Here is a 22,818-nt window from a genome sequence, read left to right as displayed (position 1 = left end):
AAAATTTTTTTATTTTAAAAAACAATTTTATTATATGTAAATGAGTTTAGTGTAAAATTTTTTATTTTAAAAAATAATTTTGTTGTATATAAATAAGTGTAAAATTTTTTAAATTCTTAGTTTTATGAATTATTAATAACGTAATAAAAAGTAGAAAGTATTTTAAAAAATGATTATTCGAAAAGTTTAAATAAAGAATTACAAAATATATTAAAATATCATAGATCTCTCTTCTATTATAAAACGAGAAATTTTTTTAGACACAGACTAATTATAGATTTTATATATAACATATCGCGGCATTGCTGCAATAGTGTCATATCTCGAAAAATAACAATTTTGAGTTATTCATTGGAAAAGATGGATTTTGGCGTGTACTTTTATCTGATGATGAACAACTCAAAATTGTCAATTTTCGAGATATGACACTATTGCAGCAATGCTGCGATACATAGGTAGAAATATAATGATTCTAACCGCCGAATTTTGTTTAATTCTTTTAGACTCTTGTTACCTTACTTATAAAGAATTGTTTCTTATTTTTTCAGTATTCTACAACCCTGTATCAATTTGTGCCGGAGATATACCGAATTGCTTGTAAAATAATCGATATCAAAAAGCTATAGGATCATACTAACAATCCAGAGTAAATAACAATGACGTCACTTTAGAATACGAATCTTAATGTATTATTACTTAGGATATATCTTTGCCTCACGCGACTCAGCTGCAAAATACTTTAGGCATACTAAAATTTAAATCGTTAAACGTTGAAACACGCGAGCGAAAGATAAGTTATAGGCACGTACAACTTTACGCGCTCATTTCAGAGAAGATTCTGCGCGTACTAAAATAAATGAAACTTAGATTGAGTAATAAATATTAGGTAACGATATGTTTCCAATAGAATTGTACTGTCGAATCCAGCATCGATTACGCAAGCTGAAAACGTTACGTTACGTTTCCTCCTGCATGCAGTTGCATAATGTTCGTATGCGCTGTCGTGATTAGTGATTGATATCGTTTGCTACGATGTTTTCATATGTTTTCAATGATCCGTGTATTTCTGCGATTCCTCGTATAACGGAGAATCTTATCTTCTTCACGCATATGTAAGATGTACAGAGGGACACTTAATAAAAATTAGTACTACATGTACGTTTGAACTCGTATTTTGCTGGCTGAAAACGCTGCGCTTGCTAAAAATTTGAAGATAAGCTTTCCCGTATTACTTAATAATGCAAATAACTAGCTTTTCGTCCGATTTGCGGCACACTGCGCTCACTATAAAATAAGTTATTCCCGATATAGAAACAAAAACAAAAATGTTATGTTATTTTTAACGTCACATTCGTTGCGCGTGCCGCTGCAAATCTTTTAATTATCCTCTATCAGAATTTTTTTCAAGAGTGAAAGAAAGAAATTAGTTACATAAACACGTCAGAAGAAAATTTCCTGCAAGTAATTCTGTAAAGATATTGATTTCACACCGAATCACGAGATGTCAATGAGAATCCAACCGCAACAGCGTACCGCAAAATCGTTGTTCTTTATTCTTCAAGGAAAACCGGCGCATATCGGTATTACAGCTCACTATCTAGCCCGTTTAAGGAAAAATCTGTGTTCGCTTCAGGGGAAAAAACCGTGTGTTTTAGGCGTGCGAGAGAAAAAACGCATTTTCGCGCGATGAGAAAGCTTCCTTTTCTCATCGTACGCGAGAGAGATGTATTTTATCACAGAAGTACGTTGCATACGATCAGAGGAAGAGAACAATGGGTAAAAACGCTAATTTTAATCCTAAATGGACAAACGGGGAATCACCTCTGGTTTATTTACCAAAGAGACTTCCGCCGGAAAAAAAGTCCGCGCAATAATTTCGGTACACTTCGCGTGTAACAATCATAAATCATAAGACATAATGGACAAAAAAAAACGGAGGACAGTAAAGATGAAAAAGAGAAAAAAAAAAGAGAGAAATTAATTCATTAGATTCGACTGGTTAATAGAATCATTATCGTCGTTGCGTGCCACGAGTTTTTATAGGTTCGAATGTCGTGACCAATTTACGGTAATCGATGGCAGAGGGTCGGTCGCGGACGAAAAATTGAAGTTTGCGCAACCGCCGTTGATCGTTAATGATCTCGTCAGGGTCGAAGCGGAGACACGTAGGTATCCTAATGCGGAGATGCACGCACGCAATATGAGCGCAGTTCCGTCGCACTCCCGTGCCATCAGAACAAACGCCGCATGAAAAATAATACGTCGCTGCGCTAAAATCGCGCCCCGATCAAGTGATTTGCGTGTTCGACGTCGGGAATATCCTTTCATCCCCTATAATTTTTATTCTTCAGTTTTCAGAGCGCAAAAAGCCGTTCTAGAGCCTTTTGATTATTATAGATATTTCGCAGATCTCGCGGCTCTAATTAAATAAAAAATAAGAGAAAGAAACAATTGTGTCAAAGCAATGTCAAATCGCGAACCGCGACGTGATCGCGTATGCAATACTGTCCGTGTCTTCCGCATCTCGTCCCAGCTGCGGATGAAGTCTGAAACCTGTCGTTTAAATGCCACGTATATCTATCCGCGCGAAGACAGATGAAAAGGAAGACAGACAGAGATAAGTATAACGAAACGTTTCCGTTACGTATATCACGAACTTCGGGGGAATAAAATAGGAATTGTCGCACCAGTACATTGGGGGTCACCGAAGCGACCTAGAAGTACGGAATTACGATACGGAGAAGCACGGAATTGCGGAAATATTTAAGTTGCGACGAGGTTGCCGGCGAGGTGTATAGTAGATCAGCGTCAGAGTTATTTAGGGGTGGGCCTTCAATTAGGGGCGACCCATCCCGTGTGTCACGCAAACCCCCTGGCCTGTCTCTCTATTTTGATATATGGATACTTCTCTAAGGTCACATATATATCGAATTAAGCGTTAATGGGCGCGCTGTACACGCCGCGCGTTAACTATATATCGCCCCACAGAGTCGATCGGAGGAAATCCGCCATTCAGGGGCCCCTCAGCTGGGAACACCGCGCGAAATTTGCTCCAAATTATTATGTAATCGCGCGTATCAACACACACTCGAGCGACCTGGGGACGCGATTGACATAATATGCGGCGGTACGCGTCGTGTTCGCAGTAATGATTAGTGTTATCAATCATCGCGTTCAGCGTTTAAGGGATTTGCGTCCCCTATTTAAGGGATTCGCTATTTTCGAAATTTGGAAGCGAAAGTGATTTTCTGTGTAACGAAAATCAATATAAGCTCGATTAAGTGTGTTACTTAAAAAAAATTTGCTGTAAATACACACAGATCAATAATCATTTCAAAGTTACGAAACTGCATAATTCGAAAGATTTTAATAATAAAATAATCAATAGTAACTATAATGTAATAGACATATAATTCCCAAAGCGTAATTAATCAAAATTTTTCCTCTTTTTAGTTTAAGTCAAGATTTATAAGTCATTTATAATAATCATGTCCCTATATTTTTGTCACAAAACGATTTTTGGTGAGAAATTTTCCGTATGCATAAAATGTGCCAGTTATATATCGAATAATAATAATGCAATTAATATAAAAGTATAGTAAACTTAAATAAGATCTTATGCAGAATAGTAAAAAAGCATACTGCATTTTCTGCTTCGGTAAAAAAAAGAAAGAACGCGAACGTTAGCGCGATCATGCTTAATACAGCGTTATTATATGCGTAAGTGCGTATATACGCGCTAGAGAATCACTCGAGTAATCAGCGTATCGCACATTACTGTCGATCGAGGTAGCGTGACCACTTTAACCCTTTCGCGCTTAATGAGTCATTTTGTAAGGCTACCGCGCGCGTACCATTTTCATGAAACATTCAGGTTTTAAAAAAATAAATAAAGAAAAAAGTAAACAAAATTGCTGAAATATTGGAAGGTAAAAAATAATTATAACAAAATGCAGTATTTACAAAAATTGTTGCACGAACTTCTTTAAAATAGTTTAAAATGCAGCAAATTTTAAAAATACATTAAAAATGCATTTACTAATAATGACAATTTCCAAGTGAGTTTTGTAAAGTAAACACGAGCATAACCCTCAAGCGCGTAGCATGATTGAATTATATCGAGTGATTTTCTGTGTACTACATATATTATAAATTATATATGCATATCGGATTTACTCACCTCTAAACGGTGCATCATCGCGTATATCCTCCTCGGTCCTATTGTTGCCATTCTAATCCCGTCACTTTGTCGATTTTGACGTTCACACGTTTAAAAAAAACAAATCGCGAAAAATGTGGTTTTGTGTAATTACCGTTTTAATTACCGCGTGCAGCAATTAACACGCCATTAACAACTACGCGACATTTCATTCGGCACTCCTGACGCACTTTACTGGAACGTTTGTTAAAATTTTTACAGGCGAGAAATGCGGAAAGCTGCAAGGGGTGATAAAAACATTTATGTCTTTCGAGACAGAGCAACATACACATACCGGCGCGGCGCGTGCAAACATGGAGGTTATCGCACAGCATTGCCAACATACGATCGAAATATTTTTTTGTGAAAAAAGCCCATGTGTATAAATTTCGGTCCCATTCGACCTCGTGGAAATGACGAAATCTTTATATACAATATTGCCAAATATCAAACATCTATAATAATTGTAATTATGCCATTAATTATGATTAACGAGATATAGTTACTAAAAAAGATTCATACAGAAAGCTTTTTAGTATTCAAATGAACGACATTTAAATTAATAATGAAGTTTGCGTGCAATATTTATTTTAACGAAACTCGGTTTTGATCAGTTTTGACGTTCAAATTGTAAGCGATAAGAACGATGACGTTTATCGCGAATATTAACATACCACGACAATCGCCCGGTTTTTCGTTCTTGATGAACGGGAACATTTACTTCCTTACTTTAAATGGATAATAAACGAGCGATTAAGTTTGGCGTACCGAGGCAGGCAGACATATGACGGCCGCTACACGCGTTACCAATACATGCACTTGTCACTCAGCATTACCAACATTCATTTGTACGATCGAATAATTTTTCAAAAAACGTAATTTCAGACCGGTTCGAACTGGGCATGGAAATAACGAAATACGATCTTAATTAATATCTACATATTGCTGAATATCGATAAATAATTATTTCATTATTATGAACGTCAAAATAATTAATATAAATAATTCAAAAATTATAATACAAAATCTTCAATATTCAAATGAACATTTAAATTAACGACGATTCTTGCGAACATTTTAATATAAAATGCCGATTTAACGCAATGTGTTTATTTAAATCGCGAGTGACGGAGATATTTCGTTACAAATAATACATGTTTACGAACTACTGTGACGATCGCGCAATATTTCATTTGACATTTCTAATGTATGTCTACCTTGACTTTTCCTTTTTCAGAGTTAAAAAATGCGGAATAAAATGTGAGCGATTAAGTAACACGTATCATTAAAAGTAAACATGTCAGCCACAATTAAAACTCTCTCTATGAGTTGAGAGACAAACTACTGAAAGATGTATTGGATAATACTGCGATAGGTTGTACTAATAAGCTTTATTATTATTATCAATTATGTTCATTTCTCAAAAATAAAAACTTTTTAAGGAATATACACTGAATTGTTAAAAATTCCGTATCTTGACATAGTTATTAAATTTTGTAATGTTTTATAATAAAAAAATAAAATGTTTTTTTTTATTTAAAGCAATGGCAGTAAAAATTGCTATAAAAGAATTAGGCACAAACTGACTTTTCAAATTTTACGTTACTAGATTTGTATACTTCTACCATTAAAAAGAAGCAAAATCCACGAATACTTACAGTGATTAACTGTTTAAATATCATTTTATTTGAGATGACCGTCTTTTTTCATCATTCAAATCACAATTCATATACCTACAATAAAATTAAAAGACGTGTAATTAGACAGTGATTAATGATTAATGATAGTAATTATAATTACTCGCACGTCAGTGACGTTATTATGCTTGAATCGTTAAATGACATTTCAATTAACATCAACGGTAACATATTTGTTTCCTACAAGAAAACACGAATGATTTGATTAAGCCTAGTCGTGAGTCATCAATAGTAGTCGCGCATGTTTGTCGATCTTGCGATAAACATCGCGACTGATTTTAATTCGAATCTTTAATTCTGCTGCATTTCCATTTAAACTCCTCGGTTCCACTTTAACGCTAAAAGAGCCAGAATAACTTTAAAATTTCGCTAACAAAACGTCAAAAGACCGCTCTTTCGTTACATTCAATCGTACTTTGTTTTCGCACAGAATTTTTGCATTTTATGATCCCTTGTCCAACAGACGTAAAAAAATAGAAGTAAACAAATTAAAGGAAACTTTTGTATCGTATAAATTGCAATTCTATCTAAATAAGTCGCTATGGTATACATATATATGTATAGCATATATAAATACGGTCGGTCCTTTCAGAATTAATATCCCATAATCCAATCTATTTGGAAATATTTCAGCAGTTTTAATTGAACACACAAAATCTTATCATAAATTCTACGTCCCGTAAGTAAGATGCAAATATATTCTTTATATACAATTCGGTTAAACAATACCATGGTCCGTTTTAAAAATAGTAGTGGAAAAATTAATGATAAAACAAGTCATTGGAATAAATCTAGCTACTACTAGCGCGTTAAATTACAAGCAAATCTCAAAAGTTACAATCAAAGTCTTGCTGGAGTGAGAGTTTAACACATATACGTCATTCCTCTGCTACATGTACGTTTAATGTTCACTCAAGTACAAATCATCTTGTGAGATCTTAATGGTAATGTATTCACACGTAATATATATTAATTCGTACTTCATGCAAGACAGTTGAACATGATTTTCGATTCATATTTTGTGCTAGTCTCGCATATTTTACGTTACGGACGTAAAATACGCTCAATCGTAATACATTATAAGTTACATGTAACAGGGTTACATATGAATTGGCAATCTTCAAAATTAACTATTTCTCCAAAAGATCTCTACGTCTTTCAGAATGTGGAAACATATGTGCAGCTGAAACAGTTGAAAATATCTCTTTTAATTTAATTTAACTTACTATCCTCGTGTCGTGTAATTGATTTATTTGAAGTAGGCGGGCACTTGATCCCGCAATACTACGCAAACGACGACAAACTCATATTAATGTTGGACTGGAAGTGTTTTTCGGAAATTATGATTTACAATTCTTTCAATTCGCGATACTTTCAACCACTCTCGTGATTTTTCTTCCCCCAACATTATATAAAATACGTGCGTATCTACGATTCCCTAAGCGAGGCAAAGCAATAAAAATGCTTATTGAAATGTTGAAGTACGTATCATATTATAAATGCGTAAAGAATTGTGATACAAAAAAGTGAGACAAAAAGCAACTAATAAACTTATCACGTTTCACAGTTCGCACAATCTATTTTAAATATAAATACAACAAATATTTTAATATAATATTGGTACTGTTTTGTCCATTGCATTTAAAAAGTTTGCACAAAAACGAAATTTACTTTTAGCCAAATCACAATTTTTCTCCAGTCATGAAATAAAATATTTTATAGATCAGTTCTATTGTAGTCAAATCAATCTTTATCATTTGCTTGAATACAAGTTAATGTAAAAGACTATAAAACTCTATTATTAGGTAAAAAATTTTGCTAATCAATATGCAATATTGAGAACATGTCAATGTTACAATATAATGATTCGATCAGTAAAAACATATTGTACATTGGCATTTTTCAAATATTTCGCATAATTTCGCCCCAATTACAACGACAAACAGAATTGTTGAGCAGTAGTATCTTATCATGTAGCCGGTATTTTAATTTCCATCAAGTCGAGGAAGACATTTAACGTATTATACAATTGCTACGTGCTGCAATAAGATTGAACGATATTCGTTCAAGGAACATTCACTAAAATATTATGTTTTCTAATATCGAAGGTGATGTTCAGCGCTCTCATATGATATAATATAAGATGCAATTCTGTTTTTAAAATGATAAAAGTGATGCCTAAAAATTTTCTCGATTGCATCATTAATTTAATGTTATTGCATTTCTTATTGCAAAGCGGAATTATTCAGACTATAGGAAAAAAACACTAAAGATAAAAATACGTCTAAAGAAATGTCTTTTGACATGGTGAATTCAAATAAATATAAGTTCTAACCTAAATAAGAACCGCAACAGCCAGTATATAGAATGTTGGGAGAACGCCATTGGCATAAATTTATAAACGGTAAGATTAAAAGACAGTGAGAGAGAGAGAGAGAGAGAGAGACAGAAAGAGATGGTACGAGAGAAAAAAAATTTCTCGCAAAGTATCGGCAATTCGTTTCAGGCTGAACTGGCTTATGCAGTCCGTTGGATGATGTGAATTCCGCTATCTGTATGCACAGGTGATGACAGCTCGCCCACCTTCAGCGCGAACGCCGCCTGCTCGAAGGGCTTCTGCATCGCGCCCCGATTGAAAGGTCCGAGGTCACCGCCGCGCTTTGCCGAACTGCAATCGCTGTACTTGGAGGCGAGTTCAGCGAACGTCGCTTTACCAGACTCGATTTGTTCTCTATAAGCTGTTAACAAGATATCTTTTATTGTAATCACAGTTACAATGGAAGATGTTGGGTAGCTCAATGTTAGAGCAGTTGCCTGTCGAACACAGGTATACACTGTAGCTCATAATTATTCAAGTGAAATACATTTTATATTTTATTTTAATTTTAAAAGTTAAGTAAGTGTGAATTTAGAATGCGCACAATTATAATCGATGTATAATAAAAACAGCATCGATTATTCTAATAAATAATAAAAAAATAAATATTATTCTAATAAATTATTATCTGTATTAACGACAGTGTTAATAACAAAAACACTTACTTGGTTTTTAAAGTCAAAGTAAAGAATAAAATATCTGTCATATTCAAATTATGAGTGGTACTGTAATTTCTATATTTACCACTCTATATTGACACTAAAAATTTTGAGTGAAAAAAATACTCCACTTTAATAGGAACAAAGTCTATGAATTTAATATAGCTAGGAATAAATGAATCGCAATGGCATGGTTCTTTGAAAGAAACATTTAAATAGTAACAATAAATAAGTTTAGAAACAAATCCAATCTCGCACAGTGAAACTTGAGCAAGAAGCTCACAACCTCTTTCTCTATAAAAATTGGATCCAGTTTAAAAGTATTGTCTAGGACTGTGATGCGAACATAAGCAACAGTAAATAAAAATATTCTACTTGCAATAATAAATAATTGCAATGTAACAAAAGATCACAAAGCTGTGGGCTTACATTTAACCAACTCAAGAGCGTCTTCTTTTGACCTAGTAATTTTCTCCTCTCGCCAGGAAGAAGGTCGTCGTGATCCCGAATGCTTCACAAGTAGATGAGAGCATTGCACTTCCTCAGGTCCGTCCGCCTTGCCTGATGGATCCGCAGGTTTATCTGGCCTATCCCACTGACTTTCCTTGGTATAAATATTTAAATAATAGTGCTGACCTATAACAATTTCACCCGTCTGAGAGAGAGAAAGAGAGAGAGAGAAACCTAAATACTAATATTACTAAACCTAAGCACTTTTATCAACTTTGTGCTCTGCGTTCATATAAGAGAAACAGTCGAATATTATAACTCGATGAATATTATTATACATGTTCAAGAACAATGTTGAGAATAAAATTGCATATACTTACAATTTGGAAACAGACTTGGATTAGAAATAGAAATAGATTAGACCGAATTAGGATCTATCCTCTCTTGTTATAAATTGATGCGCGAATAAATAAAAATTATGAAAAGTTTACGTGATCAATGAGTTAATCAGCTCAACATCCCGGATGTTCTACAAGCTCGCTGATAAATTAAAGTCAACGAATCGATAGGCGGTGTCGGTAAAAAATCAATTGATGAATGAATGCGGAATATTTTCCGGCCGTTTCTCCGATAAAATCTCCGGGATGCGAGCGAGGCAGCATCCGTATACCCGGCTCGCCCCACTCGATCTTTCGTCCTTTAAAAAACTCCCGATTTCGAAGTATACGATCGGAGCTGTCAAAAAGAGGCTCCGGACGCGTATCTGCCTCGAACAGCTGCGAAGTGATCGGTATCGGCGAAACATCGAAAAATGCCATACGTTACGGGGGGGAGGGAGAGCGGGGGGGCCCGTTAGTCTCGCGCCGGTGAGAGAGCGAGACGCGGCCGCGGCAGCGGGCCGCAGGGCGAGACTCTCGCGGAGAGACGAGGGTCGCCGCCGTTCGCGCGGGATCGCGAAAAATCACGTCACGGCCCGGCGCCGACGTACCGGTCGATCTGCTGAGACGTTTCTCCCATCCCGCTGGTAGCTCCTCGTCCGCCATTGCCGTCGCGTAGTATGTATATTTTCGGACTGTGTTTTGCCGCTCCTCTGCCCCGGCACGTCGGTCACGTCAAACGCCGCACGCCGCCATCGCGCTGAACGTCGCGCCGGAACACCACGCCGGCGCGGCCTGCCAACCGCCGCCTTCGCGCGCGCGGCGACTAGGGAATCGCCTAGGGACTTTTCCACGACGGCGGAATGATGGAGTCGAGATAACAACCTGACGCACCTGACGCGGATAAACGGAGCGAACGTCACTTCGGTGCCCCGCGATCGGTCCGTCGGACGTGTGACATGAGAGGTTATTTGGATGATTTAGATTCTACGTGACACACAAAATTTCGCTGATTTCGCGTACATGGAATATTTATGCATTCTGCAGACCCACGGGAAATTTCGATAGCATGACGGTCAGGACGCTTTTACGTTTGGGCGACGCGGCGAACAGATGGTGCGACGGATTTTCAATCTCTGTCTATAAGATACAGTCACTTTTTTTTAATTCCTTATTTTATTTCGCGTCTTTTTTTTGTTCCTTAAAAATAAGCATTTCTAAAAATTCCTTAAACTAATCTGTGCTAGAAAATTCTTCGACGAAACTTTTTTACAAGATGGATCTAAAAATTAGAGGAAGAATCAAAAGATTACATCAGAAAGAAGCAGCATTATTTTTGACATAAAATTATCTCATTTCTTATGACATATTTGATGATTCTCTACATCTCTTGGAAGCATATACTTCAGAAGATAAATTTAGAATAACAACTTTATGTTATCTTATTGAATTTATAATAAATTATTTAAATTATTATTAAAAAATTATTATTTTAAAATACTGTCTTCTATTGCAGTAGAAAATGTTGAACATTTTTTTCCTCTATTGACGAGCCATTTATCATTCATTAATGATATTATTTTGTTATATTTAAAATGATGAAATCGAAGATGTAGCTTTACTAAAATGATGGATATTTCTGTCATATAATATATAAAGATTATAAATTAATAAAATATCAGATCAGATTATATGACATAGCTTCATTTATATGAATTTATACAAATTGTGTTTCCACTTTCTTTTGTATTCAAAATTATCTTCTAAAGTAGAAATATTCTATTAAATTTCTTATACACTTGCTGTAATTGAAATATGTGCTATAATTCAAATCTATTTATGAAATTTCAGTGTCTTTATAACTACACAATACTGCAGGCCCAAAATGCAAGTATTACAGTATAGACAGATAAGAAGTTTAAAGAAACCACAAATCTCCTTCAAACCAGAATCACCTTTTCCTCACATAGAAACTGGAACTGTATCGCCTGCGAGACTGTGGAAACATTTTGGTTTCACCATTATGGTAAATAAATAAGATAAGACTAAGTAAATTAGCAGATAGTGATTTTCAAATATTTAACAGAACATAAAGTATCACTTGTGTATCAAGAAAAAACAAATTAAACAATTAGAAACAAAAAACAAAAAAGGAAATTACTAATTGCTCTTTAAAATAATAGTCAATAATATAAAAAACAGGCTTCAATGTGATGCTTATAAATATTTTATAGATTTCTATGTCTAATTTTTAAATATTTTTAAGTGAATGACATACAAATATCTTACATTTTTGTTTATTACATTTTAGTTTAGCGGAGCCTCCATAGTGGGTGCTGCAATTTGGGAGTATGAACGTATCAGAAGCCAGACATATAGAACAATTCATCGCTACAGGCAGTTTCGAGTTAACGTATGTATTATTTGGTGAAACATTCAAATGGACATTTTAATATATATATACAATAATGCATGGGGTTAGCGAACAGGATGGAGGAGAGAAGTGGAGACGTGGTGGCAGAACTTGACCGAAGGACAGAAGATGTTTGTGCCTATATGTTTTATAAATGCGGTTGTATTCTTAGCTTGGCGAGTGCCGGCACTGCAAAAGACAATGGTGCGCTATTTCTGCGCCAATCCGGCTTCCAGTAAGTGACACCGTGATCCTCTTGAGTAACTGATGCAAATGCTTTGCGGCAGTTATTTTGCTTCTGAATTATCGTACACGTTGATTAGAATAATTCTTATGTAAGGTGTGTCATGCTGGTCGATGGTACTTTCCACGTTTTCACATTACTCCATGTTCCATCTGGCTGCGAACATGTACGTGTTGCACAGCTTCAGCACAATAGCTGTGGCGACGTTGGGGAAGGAGCAATTTTTGGCGCTGTACTTGTCGAGTGGAGTGGTCTCCAGCTTCGCCAGTCATCTGTACAAAACTGTATTTCGAGTGCCAGGCCTTTCTCTAGGAGCGGTAACTAACTTTACTTTCAACAGTTAGAGTAACAAGTACTTCATATCTCATATATTTCAAAAATTCTCTGAATGTACATGATAGTTTCATGTTTTTTTTTATATCTATATATTTTTTCTATTATATCTACTACTGTATAAACTTCGACTGTCAACAAAAATTGTTTTTATTTTAGTCGGGAGCGATTATGGGTATCCTCGGATTTGTTTGCACGCAATATCCTGATATACGGCTCAGTATCATTTTCCTTCCTATGGTCACGTTTACAGCGGGTATGGTAGGTGTCCCGAATTTTAATAATAAATGTAAACATAAAAATAATATTGTATAGTTTTTTGTGATACAATCGTAATTACATTTTTTAGGCAATCAAAGGTATAATGGCTTTGGATGTTATCGGTTGCATCGCAGGATGGAAATATTTTGATCATGCTGCGCATTTGGGTGGCGCGTTATTCGGAATGTGAGTTCTATTGCACATATATAATTCTTGCGAAATATGCAATTTGCGCAATTGCACTTTAATAAATTTCAAAAATGAAAAATGTTACCGTGTAAATATTCAATATTTTTAAAAATAAATTTAAGCAAGGCTGGATAATTTTTTCCAGAAAAATTATTTCACTATTCGTTAAGAGATAGTGACACAAATTATAAATTAACAGATTAGCAAATGGTAATATAAATTGCATAATTTTTTTTTAAATTATAGATTCTGGCAAGCGTGGGGAAATGCTAATATTTGGCAAAAACGAGAGCCTCTTCTAACTCTCTGGCATGAATTCCGAGAACCTCGAAGACCACAGTGATACTTAATTTTTTTTTAATCTAAATTTCAATTTATCATTGTTTACGATATACATATTCTGTATACAAATTGTAAAGTTTCACACCCGTGTAAGAACGATTTCTAAAAAACATAAAAATTCAGATACACATGTTTATTTCTATTAATTATACTCCATTTTTACGTGTGATAAAATATACATTTATTGTGCGAGTTCCTTGAAAAAACAATAAGAAAGATATAGATGTTGTATTAATATCTATGCAAAATTTTCAAGATTGCGAATGTTTTTAGTATTTTCTAAATTTATTTCCATATAATTCTTCATAAAAAATAAATCTTGTAAAAATGTAAATTGATATCAAAGTTTTTAATGTTTTTAACAATGAAACAATAATCTTGGAAATTGACTTAACTCTTAAGATATTTCATATGATGCTTGAAGTGATCTTCAATAAATGTAGCTATAAAGAAGTAACTGTGATCATAATCATCCTGAAATCTGAGAGTAAGCGCGATGCTATCCTTATCCTTCGCAGCATTCAGTAGATTCTCTGGTAACAATTGATGCTCCTTTAGGAACTTATCCTCCTTACCCTATAAACGTTGGAATTTTCCGTTATAGAATTGCGAGTCGTTTAAATTAAAAGGATTAAAGAAGTCAAATGGAGTAAATTAAATATGAATATATATTAGAGATGCGATTAAAAATCATTAGAACCTGATCGATTAAAATGTCCAAAGGTGGGCCATTATATATCTTTGCCAATTCTGTAGCGTCCCATTCCTTCCACGCGGGATTATCCTCCGAGCCGCCCAGGTATCCTGAGAAGGCTTTCTTCCCCCATGGACACGAGATTGGATTGCATATGGGTGCAAAGGCTGAGACTGTCTTGAACTGCCCAGGATTTTTAAGGGCACAAATTAGAGCGCCGTGTCCACCCATACTGAACGAAAGGAAGAAGCATTTTAAAAATTACATTCTAAAATGTTCCTGCACTTCGAAGAATTGATTTTTTTCGTTTTAATACCTATGGCCCATTATGGACTGCCTAGACGGCAAAGTTGGAAATTCTTTATTGATCAAGGCCGGCAATTCTTTGGTAATGTAGCTGTACATCCTGTAGTTCTTTTTCCACGGCTCGCGCGTCGCGTCCACGTAGAATCCCGCGCCAGTGCCGAAGTCGTAACTTTCGTTCTCCCCAGGAATATTCAGCCCTCTCGGGCTGGTGTCCGGTATGACGAGGAGCACCCCGTGATCCGCGGCGTGTTTCTGCGCTCCGGCTTTCTGCGTGAAATTAGCCTCGGTACAAGTGAGACCGGACAACCAGTAGATGACCGGCACCGACTCCTTCTCCGCCTGGGGCGGTACGTAGAGAGCGAATCTCATCTTGCACCCCAATTCTGTACTGTACAAGCGCAATCATTGTTTTTTTTTTTCAGTAAGCGCGAAATACTTTAAAATAAATTCAAATTAAATAGAAAACAGATGTCCTAAAACAGGTAAACAAATATCCCTCAGGGATTCCCGATGACTATCGCGTACACATCATATATTTACCTGTTGTGTGTATATACCTTCTGCCATCCTCCGAAAATTTTATTTCTCTCAACTTCTGTTAATTTCGACATCTGGAAATTATATCGAATCCTCAGTGAGCAATACTGTATCTTCTAGACAATTGCGCGAGTAACTTTACTCGCCGACAAACTTTGGGTAAGTAAATTATTAAGGTTAGAATCAGGTAGGAGTAGGTTAGAGAAAGGACCAAAATTGCCAGTGTCTCTCGCACATATGTTATTTACAAATATAGATATATAATTAATTTTATCAGTGTATAACGTAATTTTTTTTAAAAAACAAAATGCAGCAAGTATAATTTAAAAATCAAGATATATCCTTAAAAAAAAAATTCATTATTTTCGTAAATATGGAAAGCAGAAAAATAAATAAAGATCTTTTTATATAACATTGCTGTTTCACGAATACAAAGCATCCTCTGATTTCTCTAAAATTTCACCTACTTTATATGTATCTCCAAAATATACGGACGACACTTGCGAAGTTTTGGTAGACCGAGCTGCTTGCAGACTTATGCGACGCAACGTTATTCTTAACATAATAAAACACGCGGCACTCCAAACGTTGACCTTTGAGAACTTTTATGTGCACGCGTATCCACTATTTGGTGCGATAATACATAACATTACTTGATAAGATTGTACATTATCATACATGTTGATTTTTTTTCAATTGTAAATAGATGAAAAATAAAAAAACGGCCTTGGCGATCAGGATGAAGCATGCTGCAATTCTAATTTTAGTAAAGATATATAAGTGCCTATGCGAGCCTCCGCCGCATGAATCAGTATCATCGTACAAGTTTTATCCGTTTATTATTTAATTTTGATGACGCGTCTCTCTTTGTTCTTTGTCGAACGTAAAATTTTTAAACATATATGACGTATGTAACTGACGAGAATCATGAAGAGAGATCACACAGCCAAGTCCATTCGAAACGCTCATTATAATTTAGCAATTCTGTTACATTAAAAAGAATCCAGATTGGGATCGAAACGTTTGTATTTTTTGTTTCAATATACTATTCATACGACTGTACTTATTTTATATATGCACTAACAACGGCGGAGACTCGCACTTATATATTTTTGATTAATTATTCATTGGAGCCATTTTACGTTTATTTTTAATTTATTCTAATTATTAGGCTATCGAAATTATTATCACGATTTTTTCCGTGATTGTTGCTTTTTGTGTACAATAGCGGATCGCTTTGATAAAAGAGATTCTTTGGATGGGGTATCACGCTTTGCAGTTTTCCTCGATGCACTACACGTTGCTGAAATCAAATGGAATACGAATTATTAAGATTTAATAAAAATATATTTTAAAAAATCAAGTCTTCGGAAATTAATCGATAAAAATTTTTCTTTCTTTTAAATTACTTCGATGATGTAAAGAAAGATACGACATTAAAAAAAATTATTTCTTCGGAAGTTAATTAATAAAAAATTAATTTTCTTTCTTTCCAATAACTTCCGATAATGTAAAAAAAATTTGATGACATTTAAGTGATATCCCAATGATTCCTGATTCTAATGCACGTACGTTCGTCAAATTGCGGCTCTATCTTAACTACGCTGCCGATGCTCTCCCTCGACGACGTGAAGACGCTCATGCGGCTCGTGCTCTTCAAAGGCTGATCTATCGAGCCTACGGAACTACCGCAAGGGCTAAGAGGCGATCTAAGCGACGGGGGAAAAGACGGTAACTCGACGTTCTTCGCCATCAACAATTTCTTGACATACGCTTCGGCTTCCACGTGACGAATCGTGAACTCCGCGATATCCTGAAGAACCAGGGCGTTCTGTTCTTGAAGCTCTCGCAGTTCCACTTCTCTCTGATGGGAAGCATCTCGAGATAAAATCGTCAAAGGACATGATTCAACGCGGCAGATCTTTATTATTTGCTGTCTACCTGTTGCAGAAGCACGGTGTCGTCCCTTTTAGAGATATATAGATTTTGTATATCCTTCTGTGCCTTACGAAGGCTCTTGTCGGCTCTGGAAATCTTCTCTCCTTGCTCTGCCGTCTGTTTCTCGATACCCGATAAATAACGTTCCTTATCTTCCTTGTCCTCCTTTGCTTTCTCGATATCTTCGAGCATTTGAGTATGATTATTCTGCGCTTTCTGCTCAATAAAATTGAAACATTAATTCTCTATATTTTATTGTTATCAGTTAAATTTATACTTTAGGCTTAGTTTAATGTTTTGCACGAGCTAAATTTAATATATCCATTATTTGCAATGGAATATAGATATATTTTATATTATGAAAATAATATACAATGAATACTGAAATACAATTTTATCGTATATTTTACTTTTTAGATCAAATGCGCTTTACAGCTTTTTTTTCTCACTATCCTGATACCATTTCATTTTCTTTTAATTAGTATATCGATAAATACCATCTTGTCTTCTTTTAATTATTATATCGATTTTTTTTATAAGTCTAAAAAAACTCTAAAAAGATCCTACGCAAAAATACCTGCAGTTCATCGAACAATCGTTGCAGCTGCGTCTGCTTTTGCATTAGCTTCTGTCGCGCGTTGTGCATCAGCTCGTCGAGCCGCCTCTGTTCCGTCCACTCGGGTGCGTCCTGGTCAACCGCGCTTATACTGTCCCTGTACTTGTCGTTACATACGTTCACCACCCGCAGCGTGTTCTCCATGCTACGTATCTCCTGCTCGGTTCGTTGGATCGCTTCGTCCAGCTTGTCGCCCTGTTCCCGCAGCATGTACCGCTCTTGAGCGCTCTGTATCTTTAAGTACGCGGTGCTTATCGGCGCCCCGTCCGGGGTATCACCCATCGTCACGAGGCCGCAGTCGTATCGCGCCTGCAGCTGCCGTATCCTGCCTCTCCTCTCGGCAATAGCGATGCGCAGCTCCGAGCACTCGTTGCCGGCGACCCTCTTCTGCACGGCCAACGCCTCTTTCTGCGCCGCGATCTCGGTTGCGCGCTCCTTAAGCGCCTGCGGGAAAAGGTGAACGAATGGACGTGTCAAATGGAGAAACGATATGACTTTGCAATTTGAAATCATAACGAATACAATCGATTTCATGTTACAAAATCTTCTGTTATTATTTTCTTGTTAATCTCGTTAATTCTAACGAAATAAGGAATGACTCACAGCTTCGAGGTGAAGACGATACTTCTCCAAATCGTAGACTTTATCGCTCATGTTCGATGTCATTCGCTCGAGCTGCGACACCCGAAGGCGCATCATATTCTCTTCCACTTGCCTCTCCTCGTTCCGGGATTGCGCGATTTTCAGTCGCTTCTCGCCCCCATCTAGCAGCAACAACAAATCCTGCTTTTTGCTCCGTAACCGTTCGAGTTCCTCGTTTTCGCTCGACAAGCAACTAGATAGTTTTTTCATATCGTGCTGCAGATAAAAAACAGGAAAAAATATTTTCGTCAAATTTCAATCGACTAAATTTTTTAATTAATTTTTTAACCAATTTTATCTTTTTTTTTTTTAATGGAATTTTTTTTCGAAAAATATAAAATTTAATAAGCCATACCTCCAAACTGAGAATCTGATTTTGCAGCAATTTAGATGTGGCCGTTTTCTCTTTCAGTACAGCCTGCAGCTCCTCGATTCTCGCCTGCTTCCTTTCGACTTCGCTCTTGTCGCGCTCGTACCCTCTAAGACGTTCGAGCTTCATCTCGCATTTTTGCAGATTGAAGTCCTCTTGATAAAGAGTCTCCTTCTTCTCTCCCAGAAATTTGTTCTCCTTCGCGAGCAAGGCATCGAGCAGATCAACCTTCTTGTGCTCGCCCTGCATTTCCATCTGCAGAGTCTTTCTTTCGCTCTCCAATTCTACAATCCTCTTCATTGTACGTAAAGTCGTGGCTTGCAGTCGACTCAATTCTTTGACGATCACGGATTTTCGTTTCTCGTCGTGCTGAAATCAGTCGTAACGAATTATATTACTCTTTCCGAGACAATTCTTTTATTATATCAAAATTGATGTTTGTACAATTTGTTAGCAACGCAAGCATTGATCTTTCTTCGTAATAGTAATAATATAACAAAAATATCCTATCTTAAAATTGCCATGTTACCTGCGTTGAAGCCTCTTTTCCCCAATGTTTAAAAATTCATATCTTTCAGAAACATAAAGATATAGACTTCTTTCTAAGCTCATCTTAAAGATAAATTATGTGGATATTTTTTTAAAAATCGTGATTTTATTTAAAAATGGCCGATTCAAAATGGCCGATTGAATATAATAATACTAGTACATAACAGGCGCGCGCTTCGCGCGTATTATTATATTTTATAAGTATATATATATATATTTATATAATATATAATATTATTATATGTATTATATCAATAATACGTTATAATAGCTAAAATATATAGAAATATACCTCGATCATTTTCTCCAAACGCTTCGTCCTCTCCTCGACGTTTAACTTTTGACTCTCAAGCTCCTCCAAAGTCGACATTAAATCATTGATTCGCTTCTTGCAATCGTCCACCTTTATATGCTTGTTCTCGATCTCGATCCTTTTGCGCTTTACGTTGGCTCGGATTTGCTGTACGCGACGTGCCAAATCCGCCACTAACTTCTTCTGAGTTTGAAGCTGTCTCGATAATTATCGACAAATGTATAATCGGTAAAATTATGAAAAAATAAAATATAATCTGTAGTTATATTTAAATTAGCACGCGATAATTTTTAAAACTAGATTTATAATTTTATGGAAAATATAATCAGAATCTTGTATCGTCCTCACCTCGATGCTATAGATATCAATCGTCTCTGTGATTTTGCGCTGTTTTTCTTGGACTACACCAAGTTCCTTCTCCGAATGTTTAATCAACTGTTCTAGCTGCTTGTTGTTTACAATTTGATCCTTTAAAAACTGCTCTACTTCTTCGAGATTGTTCTTTTTCTCCCTGTCGATCTCTCGCAACGTTTCGAGTTCCTGCAACGAATTGTATCGTATATAATATCGACCAATGCAAAATTGGAGGAAAAAATTGTTCATACTTTCAGACTGTTCTGTATATCGTTGTCCCTCTGGCGCAAAACGTTGACGCTTTGCGTCCATTGATTTATCATTTGTCTGCGTTCTTTCAACGCTTCCATATACAGTTTCGCTGTGCGGTCCAGAACAATCTCCATCTCTTGTACCTCGTCGACAGTTTTAACAATAGCTTGACGATAAATCTCTAGTTCCATCCTGAGTTTTTGCCGTTTCTGCTCCAATTCCTAAAAGTAAAATTATACATAATTATTATGACACTTTTCATACAGAGATTTCAGCTCGTGAAATTTATTGCTTATTCTTATTATCATTAAATCCTAATTTTATATCTTTTTATTATTTTTTTATTATTTTATGTCTTTTTATATATTTTTTTAATTATTTTATATCTTTTTAACTTTTAAATGTATAGTAAAATCTTGTATTATATATACATATAGTATAAATATTACAGAAACTGCTGAACAATTTTAATCAAAACAAATATATAAATTAATAGGCAAATTAATGATCTAAATTAAATATAAATATTTAATACTTAAAAAAGTTTCTGATTGAATAATTTTTCAGCATTTTTATTCTATTCTGAATTCCATATTTTTCTCTAAAATAAACAAAAAATAAAGTGAAACAACAATATCAAGTATCTATTTATGCTATTTCGAATTAACTGATTTTTTTTATAATGTTTTTCTAGAAATATTTTTTAAGAACGCATTTCTGATTATATTTTACACATCTTTATTTTTATATTATACGCTGTAATTACTATTTACTTTGTATTTTTGCGTATCCTGCTTCATGTAATCCTCTATCAATTGATTATCCTCGTCCTTCCGCGCGAGCATCTCTTCCCACTTGCGTAAACTATCCTCGTCGAACTGGACCATCTGTTTCGCCTCGTCCAATTTTCTCGTCATTCTAACCAGCTCCTTCTCCACGCTTGCTACCCTGCGATTCACATCCGTCCATTCCTTCTCGAATTCGCGCGTCTCTTGGCGTAGCGACGATTCGGCGTTGCCAGTCAATCGATACAGGTGATCCTCTGTCTCCAACTGGACCGAATGCTCAGCGAGCAGCTTATGATTGAATTCACGACGCGCGGTCAGATCGCCGGCGTGCTTCAGGATCATCTTCAGCCGTTCTTCGAGATTCTCCAACTTTGCACTTAACGAGACCTTGTGCTTCGTCTTTCTAGCAATCTGTTCGGACAATACAAATGAATCTAGAATTTTCATAGCTTCTTTTAAATTAATGCTTAAAATTAAATTAGCTTGTGTCATTATCGTGTGACATAATTACTTCTTCTGCACATTTATTTACATAATGGAATATATAAAAATTAATATTCAGATGTATTAATTATTAAATGTGATAATTATATTTTCTTAATCATAGTAATTATGAAAATATAAAAATACTATTAGATAAATACATAAATATGTTTAAAAAAATCCCTCTCTCTCATGAGAGTCTTGATTTCTACAAAACATCCCTAAAACAATTCTTGCTTAGCATTTATGAAAGTTAAAGCTGTTTATTAGACTGAAATCTTCACTCGCTAATAAAAGTTATTTTGCAATCACATTTAATTCTTATTCAATTATTTTTTATTCAATTCTTCTTTAAACTAACAAATAGAGGAACAACTTTTAATTTACTTTGCGCATTTGCTTATCATTTAAAGTATCTTGTGTTATCACATATTTTCGCTAGAGAATTACTTCAGCGAGAGTCAGTTCTACCTAATAAACCAAGAAAGGAACTACTGTCATGAGAGTGACTTCGGCCAAGTTCCGACTAAACGGCAATTAACTCGTCAAGTAGGATTTGATTAGCGTAGAAAGAATTATTGATTTTTCATTTGTCACGTGGAAAGAACGATTAGATTAAGAATAATGAATCGAAGAAATTTTACTCGAATTAATTGCCGTTCGAGTCGATGGAGTTCGGTTGAAGTCGAGGGTCTAATCGAGCCGAATCGCCGGATCGCGTCTTTACTTCTTCCTCCAGGCGTTTATTCTCCTCGTTAGCCACGGGAATTCGGAAGCCGTCCTGCCATCCCAGCTGGCTCAAAATCACGTCTATGTTACCCGTCGCCATGCCGTCGAGATACCGCTGATCGTTCGTGACAATTATGTGACAGCCCGGCTGTGAGATCTTCGACGCGGCAGCGTTTGTATTCGGTAGCTATAGTGACTGACGAGACATGCGCAATAAGAGACTCTATCTGCGGAATCGGCAAAAATTTAAGAAAAAATAAAAATTAGAAATAAGAATTAATTAGTTATTTATATTATATATACAGAATGACGCTTGTTACAGAATACTGCTTATACGACCTCTCTCTATTAAAAATTAATTAAAATTTGTTTACCTTTTACGAACATTATCAAATCCACGCGATATATTTTAAGGAAATTTTACAAGCTGTGTAATTATTATATTGTCCTATAATAATTTTTATTTGGCAGTAATTATCTAATTTTACAATAATTCTTGTTTACGATAACTCTTATTATTCTAACCCATTAAACGGCCAACAAATAAAAGAATTACCATGTTTCGCTGAAAAGTTTTTAAAAGATAAGCATCGGCAACAAGACACGTGCTATTTATACAAGTCTAAAATCTTTACGAGGCTCAAGAGAATTGATATTGTATTCACAGAAAAGCAAAATAAATAATAAAAACAATTCTAAATGTGTAT

At 35.5% G+C, this 22,818-nt stretch overlaps 4 protein-coding genes across 8 annotated transcripts; 1 reads left to right on the top strand and 3 right to left on the bottom strand.

The window, feature by feature from the left end:
- Window positions 1-5,852: 5,852 nt before the first annotated feature.
- On the bottom strand, window positions 5,853-10,539 carry LOC105455775 (peptidyl-prolyl cis-trans isomerase NIMA-interacting 1-like). Its single transcript, XM_011699358.1, has 3 exons — window positions 10,370-10,539; window positions 9,361-9,567; window positions 5,853-8,633 (listed from the first exon to the last, which is right to left on the bottom strand). Exons 1-3 carry the CDS (start codon window positions 10,422-10,424, stop codon window positions 8,413-8,415), a joined length of 483 nt encoding a protein of 160 aa, XP_011697660.1. The 5' UTR covers window positions 10,425-10,539; the 3' UTR covers window positions 5,853-8,412.
- Window positions 10,540-10,654: 115 nt separating this feature from the next.
- On the top strand, window positions 10,655-13,668 carry LOC105455772 (presenilins-associated rhomboid-like protein, mitochondrial). Of its 3 annotated transcripts, XM_011699353.1 has the most exons (9): window positions 10,655-10,874; window positions 11,006-11,190; window positions 11,610-11,784; window positions 12,070-12,171; window positions 12,241-12,406; window positions 12,512-12,732; window positions 12,908-13,009; window positions 13,098-13,195; window positions 13,445-13,668. In XM_011699353.1, exons 3-9 carry the CDS (start codon window positions 11,644-11,646, stop codon window positions 13,539-13,541), a joined length of 927 nt encoding a protein of 308 aa, XP_011697655.1. In that variant the 5' UTR covers window positions 10,655-10,874; window positions 11,006-11,190; window positions 11,610-11,643; the 3' UTR covers window positions 13,542-13,668. The 3 variants fall into 3 exon arrangements, with proteins under 3 accessions (XP_011697655.1, XP_011697653.1, XP_011697654.1); XM_011699351.1 differs by lacking the exon at window positions 11,006-11,190; XM_011699352.1 differs by lacking the exon at window positions 10,655-10,874 and having other exon boundaries at window positions 10,930-11,190.
- A 28-nt stretch (window positions 13,669-13,696) lies between these two features.
- Window positions 13,697-15,741, bottom strand: LOC105455773 (S-formylglutathione hydrolase). Its single transcript, XM_011699354.1, has 5 exons — window positions 15,545-15,741; window positions 15,081-15,151; window positions 14,551-14,928; window positions 14,241-14,466; window positions 13,697-14,116 (listed from the first exon to the last, which is right to left on the bottom strand). The coding sequence occupies exons 1-5, from the start codon at window positions 15,638-15,640 to the stop codon at window positions 13,931-13,933; spliced, it is 957 nt and encodes a 318-aa protein (XP_011697656.1). The 5' UTR covers window positions 15,641-15,741; the 3' UTR covers window positions 13,697-13,930.
- On the bottom strand, window positions 15,666-22,807 carry LOC105455774 (coiled-coil domain-containing protein 39). Of its 3 annotated transcripts, none has more exons than XM_011699355.1 (12): window positions 22,486-22,807; window positions 22,110-22,338; window positions 20,885-21,310; window positions 20,111-20,332; window positions 19,854-20,045; window positions 19,485-19,700; window positions 18,629-19,012; window positions 18,235-18,489; window positions 17,593-18,075; window positions 17,019-17,231; window positions 16,650-16,941; window positions 15,666-16,380 (listed from the first exon to the last, which is right to left on the bottom strand). In XM_011699355.1, the coding sequence occupies exons 2-12, from the start codon at window positions 22,209-22,211 to the stop codon at window positions 16,265-16,267; spliced, it is 2,901 nt and encodes a 966-aa protein (XP_011697657.1). In that variant the 5' UTR covers window positions 22,212-22,338; window positions 22,486-22,807; the 3' UTR covers window positions 15,666-16,264. The 3 variants fall into 3 exon arrangements, with proteins under 3 accessions (XP_011697657.1, XP_011697658.1, XP_011697659.1); XM_011699356.1 differs by having other exon boundaries at window positions 22,668-22,807; XM_011699357.1 differs by having other exon boundaries at window positions 22,110-22,307; window positions 22,668-22,807.
- Between the last annotated feature and the right edge of the window lie 11 nt (window positions 22,808-22,818).

Source organism: Wasmannia auropunctata, unplaced genomic scaffold (assembly GCF_000956235.1).
Source record: "Wasmannia auropunctata unplaced genomic scaffold, wasmannia.A_1.0 LD335844.1, whole genome shotgun sequence".
In the NCBI taxonomy this organism is placed as follows: domain Eukaryota; kingdom Metazoa; phylum Arthropoda; class Insecta; order Hymenoptera; family Formicidae; genus Wasmannia; species Wasmannia auropunctata.
This window is presented reverse-complemented; position numbering and strand designations above follow the sequence as displayed.

Excerpts from the sequence above, each read along its gene's own strand:
- LOC105455775 (XM_011699358.1), bottom strand. The coding sequence starts at position 10,424 with ATGGCGGACGAGGAGCTACCAGCGGGATGGGAGAAACGTCTCAGCAGA. Across the intron at positions 9,568-10,369 it reads ACGTCTCAGCAGATCGACCG|GTCAGCACTATTATTTAAAT; the intron begins GTACGTCGGCGC and ends AAATTGTTATAG. Across the intron at positions 8,634-9,360 it reads CGCTCTTGAGTTGGTTAAAT|CTTATAGAGAACAAATCGAG; the intron begins GTAAGCCCACAG and ends TCTTGTTAACAG.
- LOC105455772 (XM_011699351.1), top strand. The coding sequence starts at position 10,828 with ATGACGGTCAGGACGCTTTTACGTTTGGGCGACGCGGCGAACAGATG. Across the intron at positions 11,785-12,069 it reads ATTTTGGTTTCACCATTATG|TTTAGCGGAGCCTCCATAGT; the intron begins GTAAATAAATAA and ends ATTACATTTTAG. Across the intron at positions 12,407-12,511 it reads CTGCGCCAATCCGGCTTCCA|GTGTGTCATGCTGGTCGATG; the intron begins GTAAGTGACACC and ends TTCTTATGTAAG.
- LOC105455774 (XM_011699355.1), bottom strand. The coding sequence starts at position 22,211 with ATGGCGACGGGTAACATAGACGTGATTTTGAGCCAGCTGGGATGGCAG. Across the intron at positions 20,046-20,110 it reads ATATACAGAACAGTCTGAAA|GAACTCGAAACGTTGCGAGA; the intron begins GTATGAACAATT and ends AATTCGTTGCAG. Across the intron at positions 16,381-16,649 it reads AGAGCCGCAATTTGACGAAC|CAACGTGTAGTGCATCGAGG; the intron begins GTACGTGCATTA and ends ATTTGATTTCAG.
- LOC105455773 (XM_011699354.1), bottom strand. The coding sequence starts at position 15,640 with ATGTTAAGAATAACGTTGCGTCGCATAAGTCTGCAAGCAGCTCGGTCT. Across the intron at positions 15,152-15,544 it reads ATTTTGGAGATACATATAAA|ATGTCGAAATTAACAGAAGT; the intron begins GTAGGTGAAATT and ends TATAATTTCCAG. Across the intron at positions 14,467-14,550 it reads CAGTCCATAATGGGCCATAG|TATGGGTGGACACGGCGCTC; the intron begins GTATTAAAACGA and ends CCTTTCGTTCAG.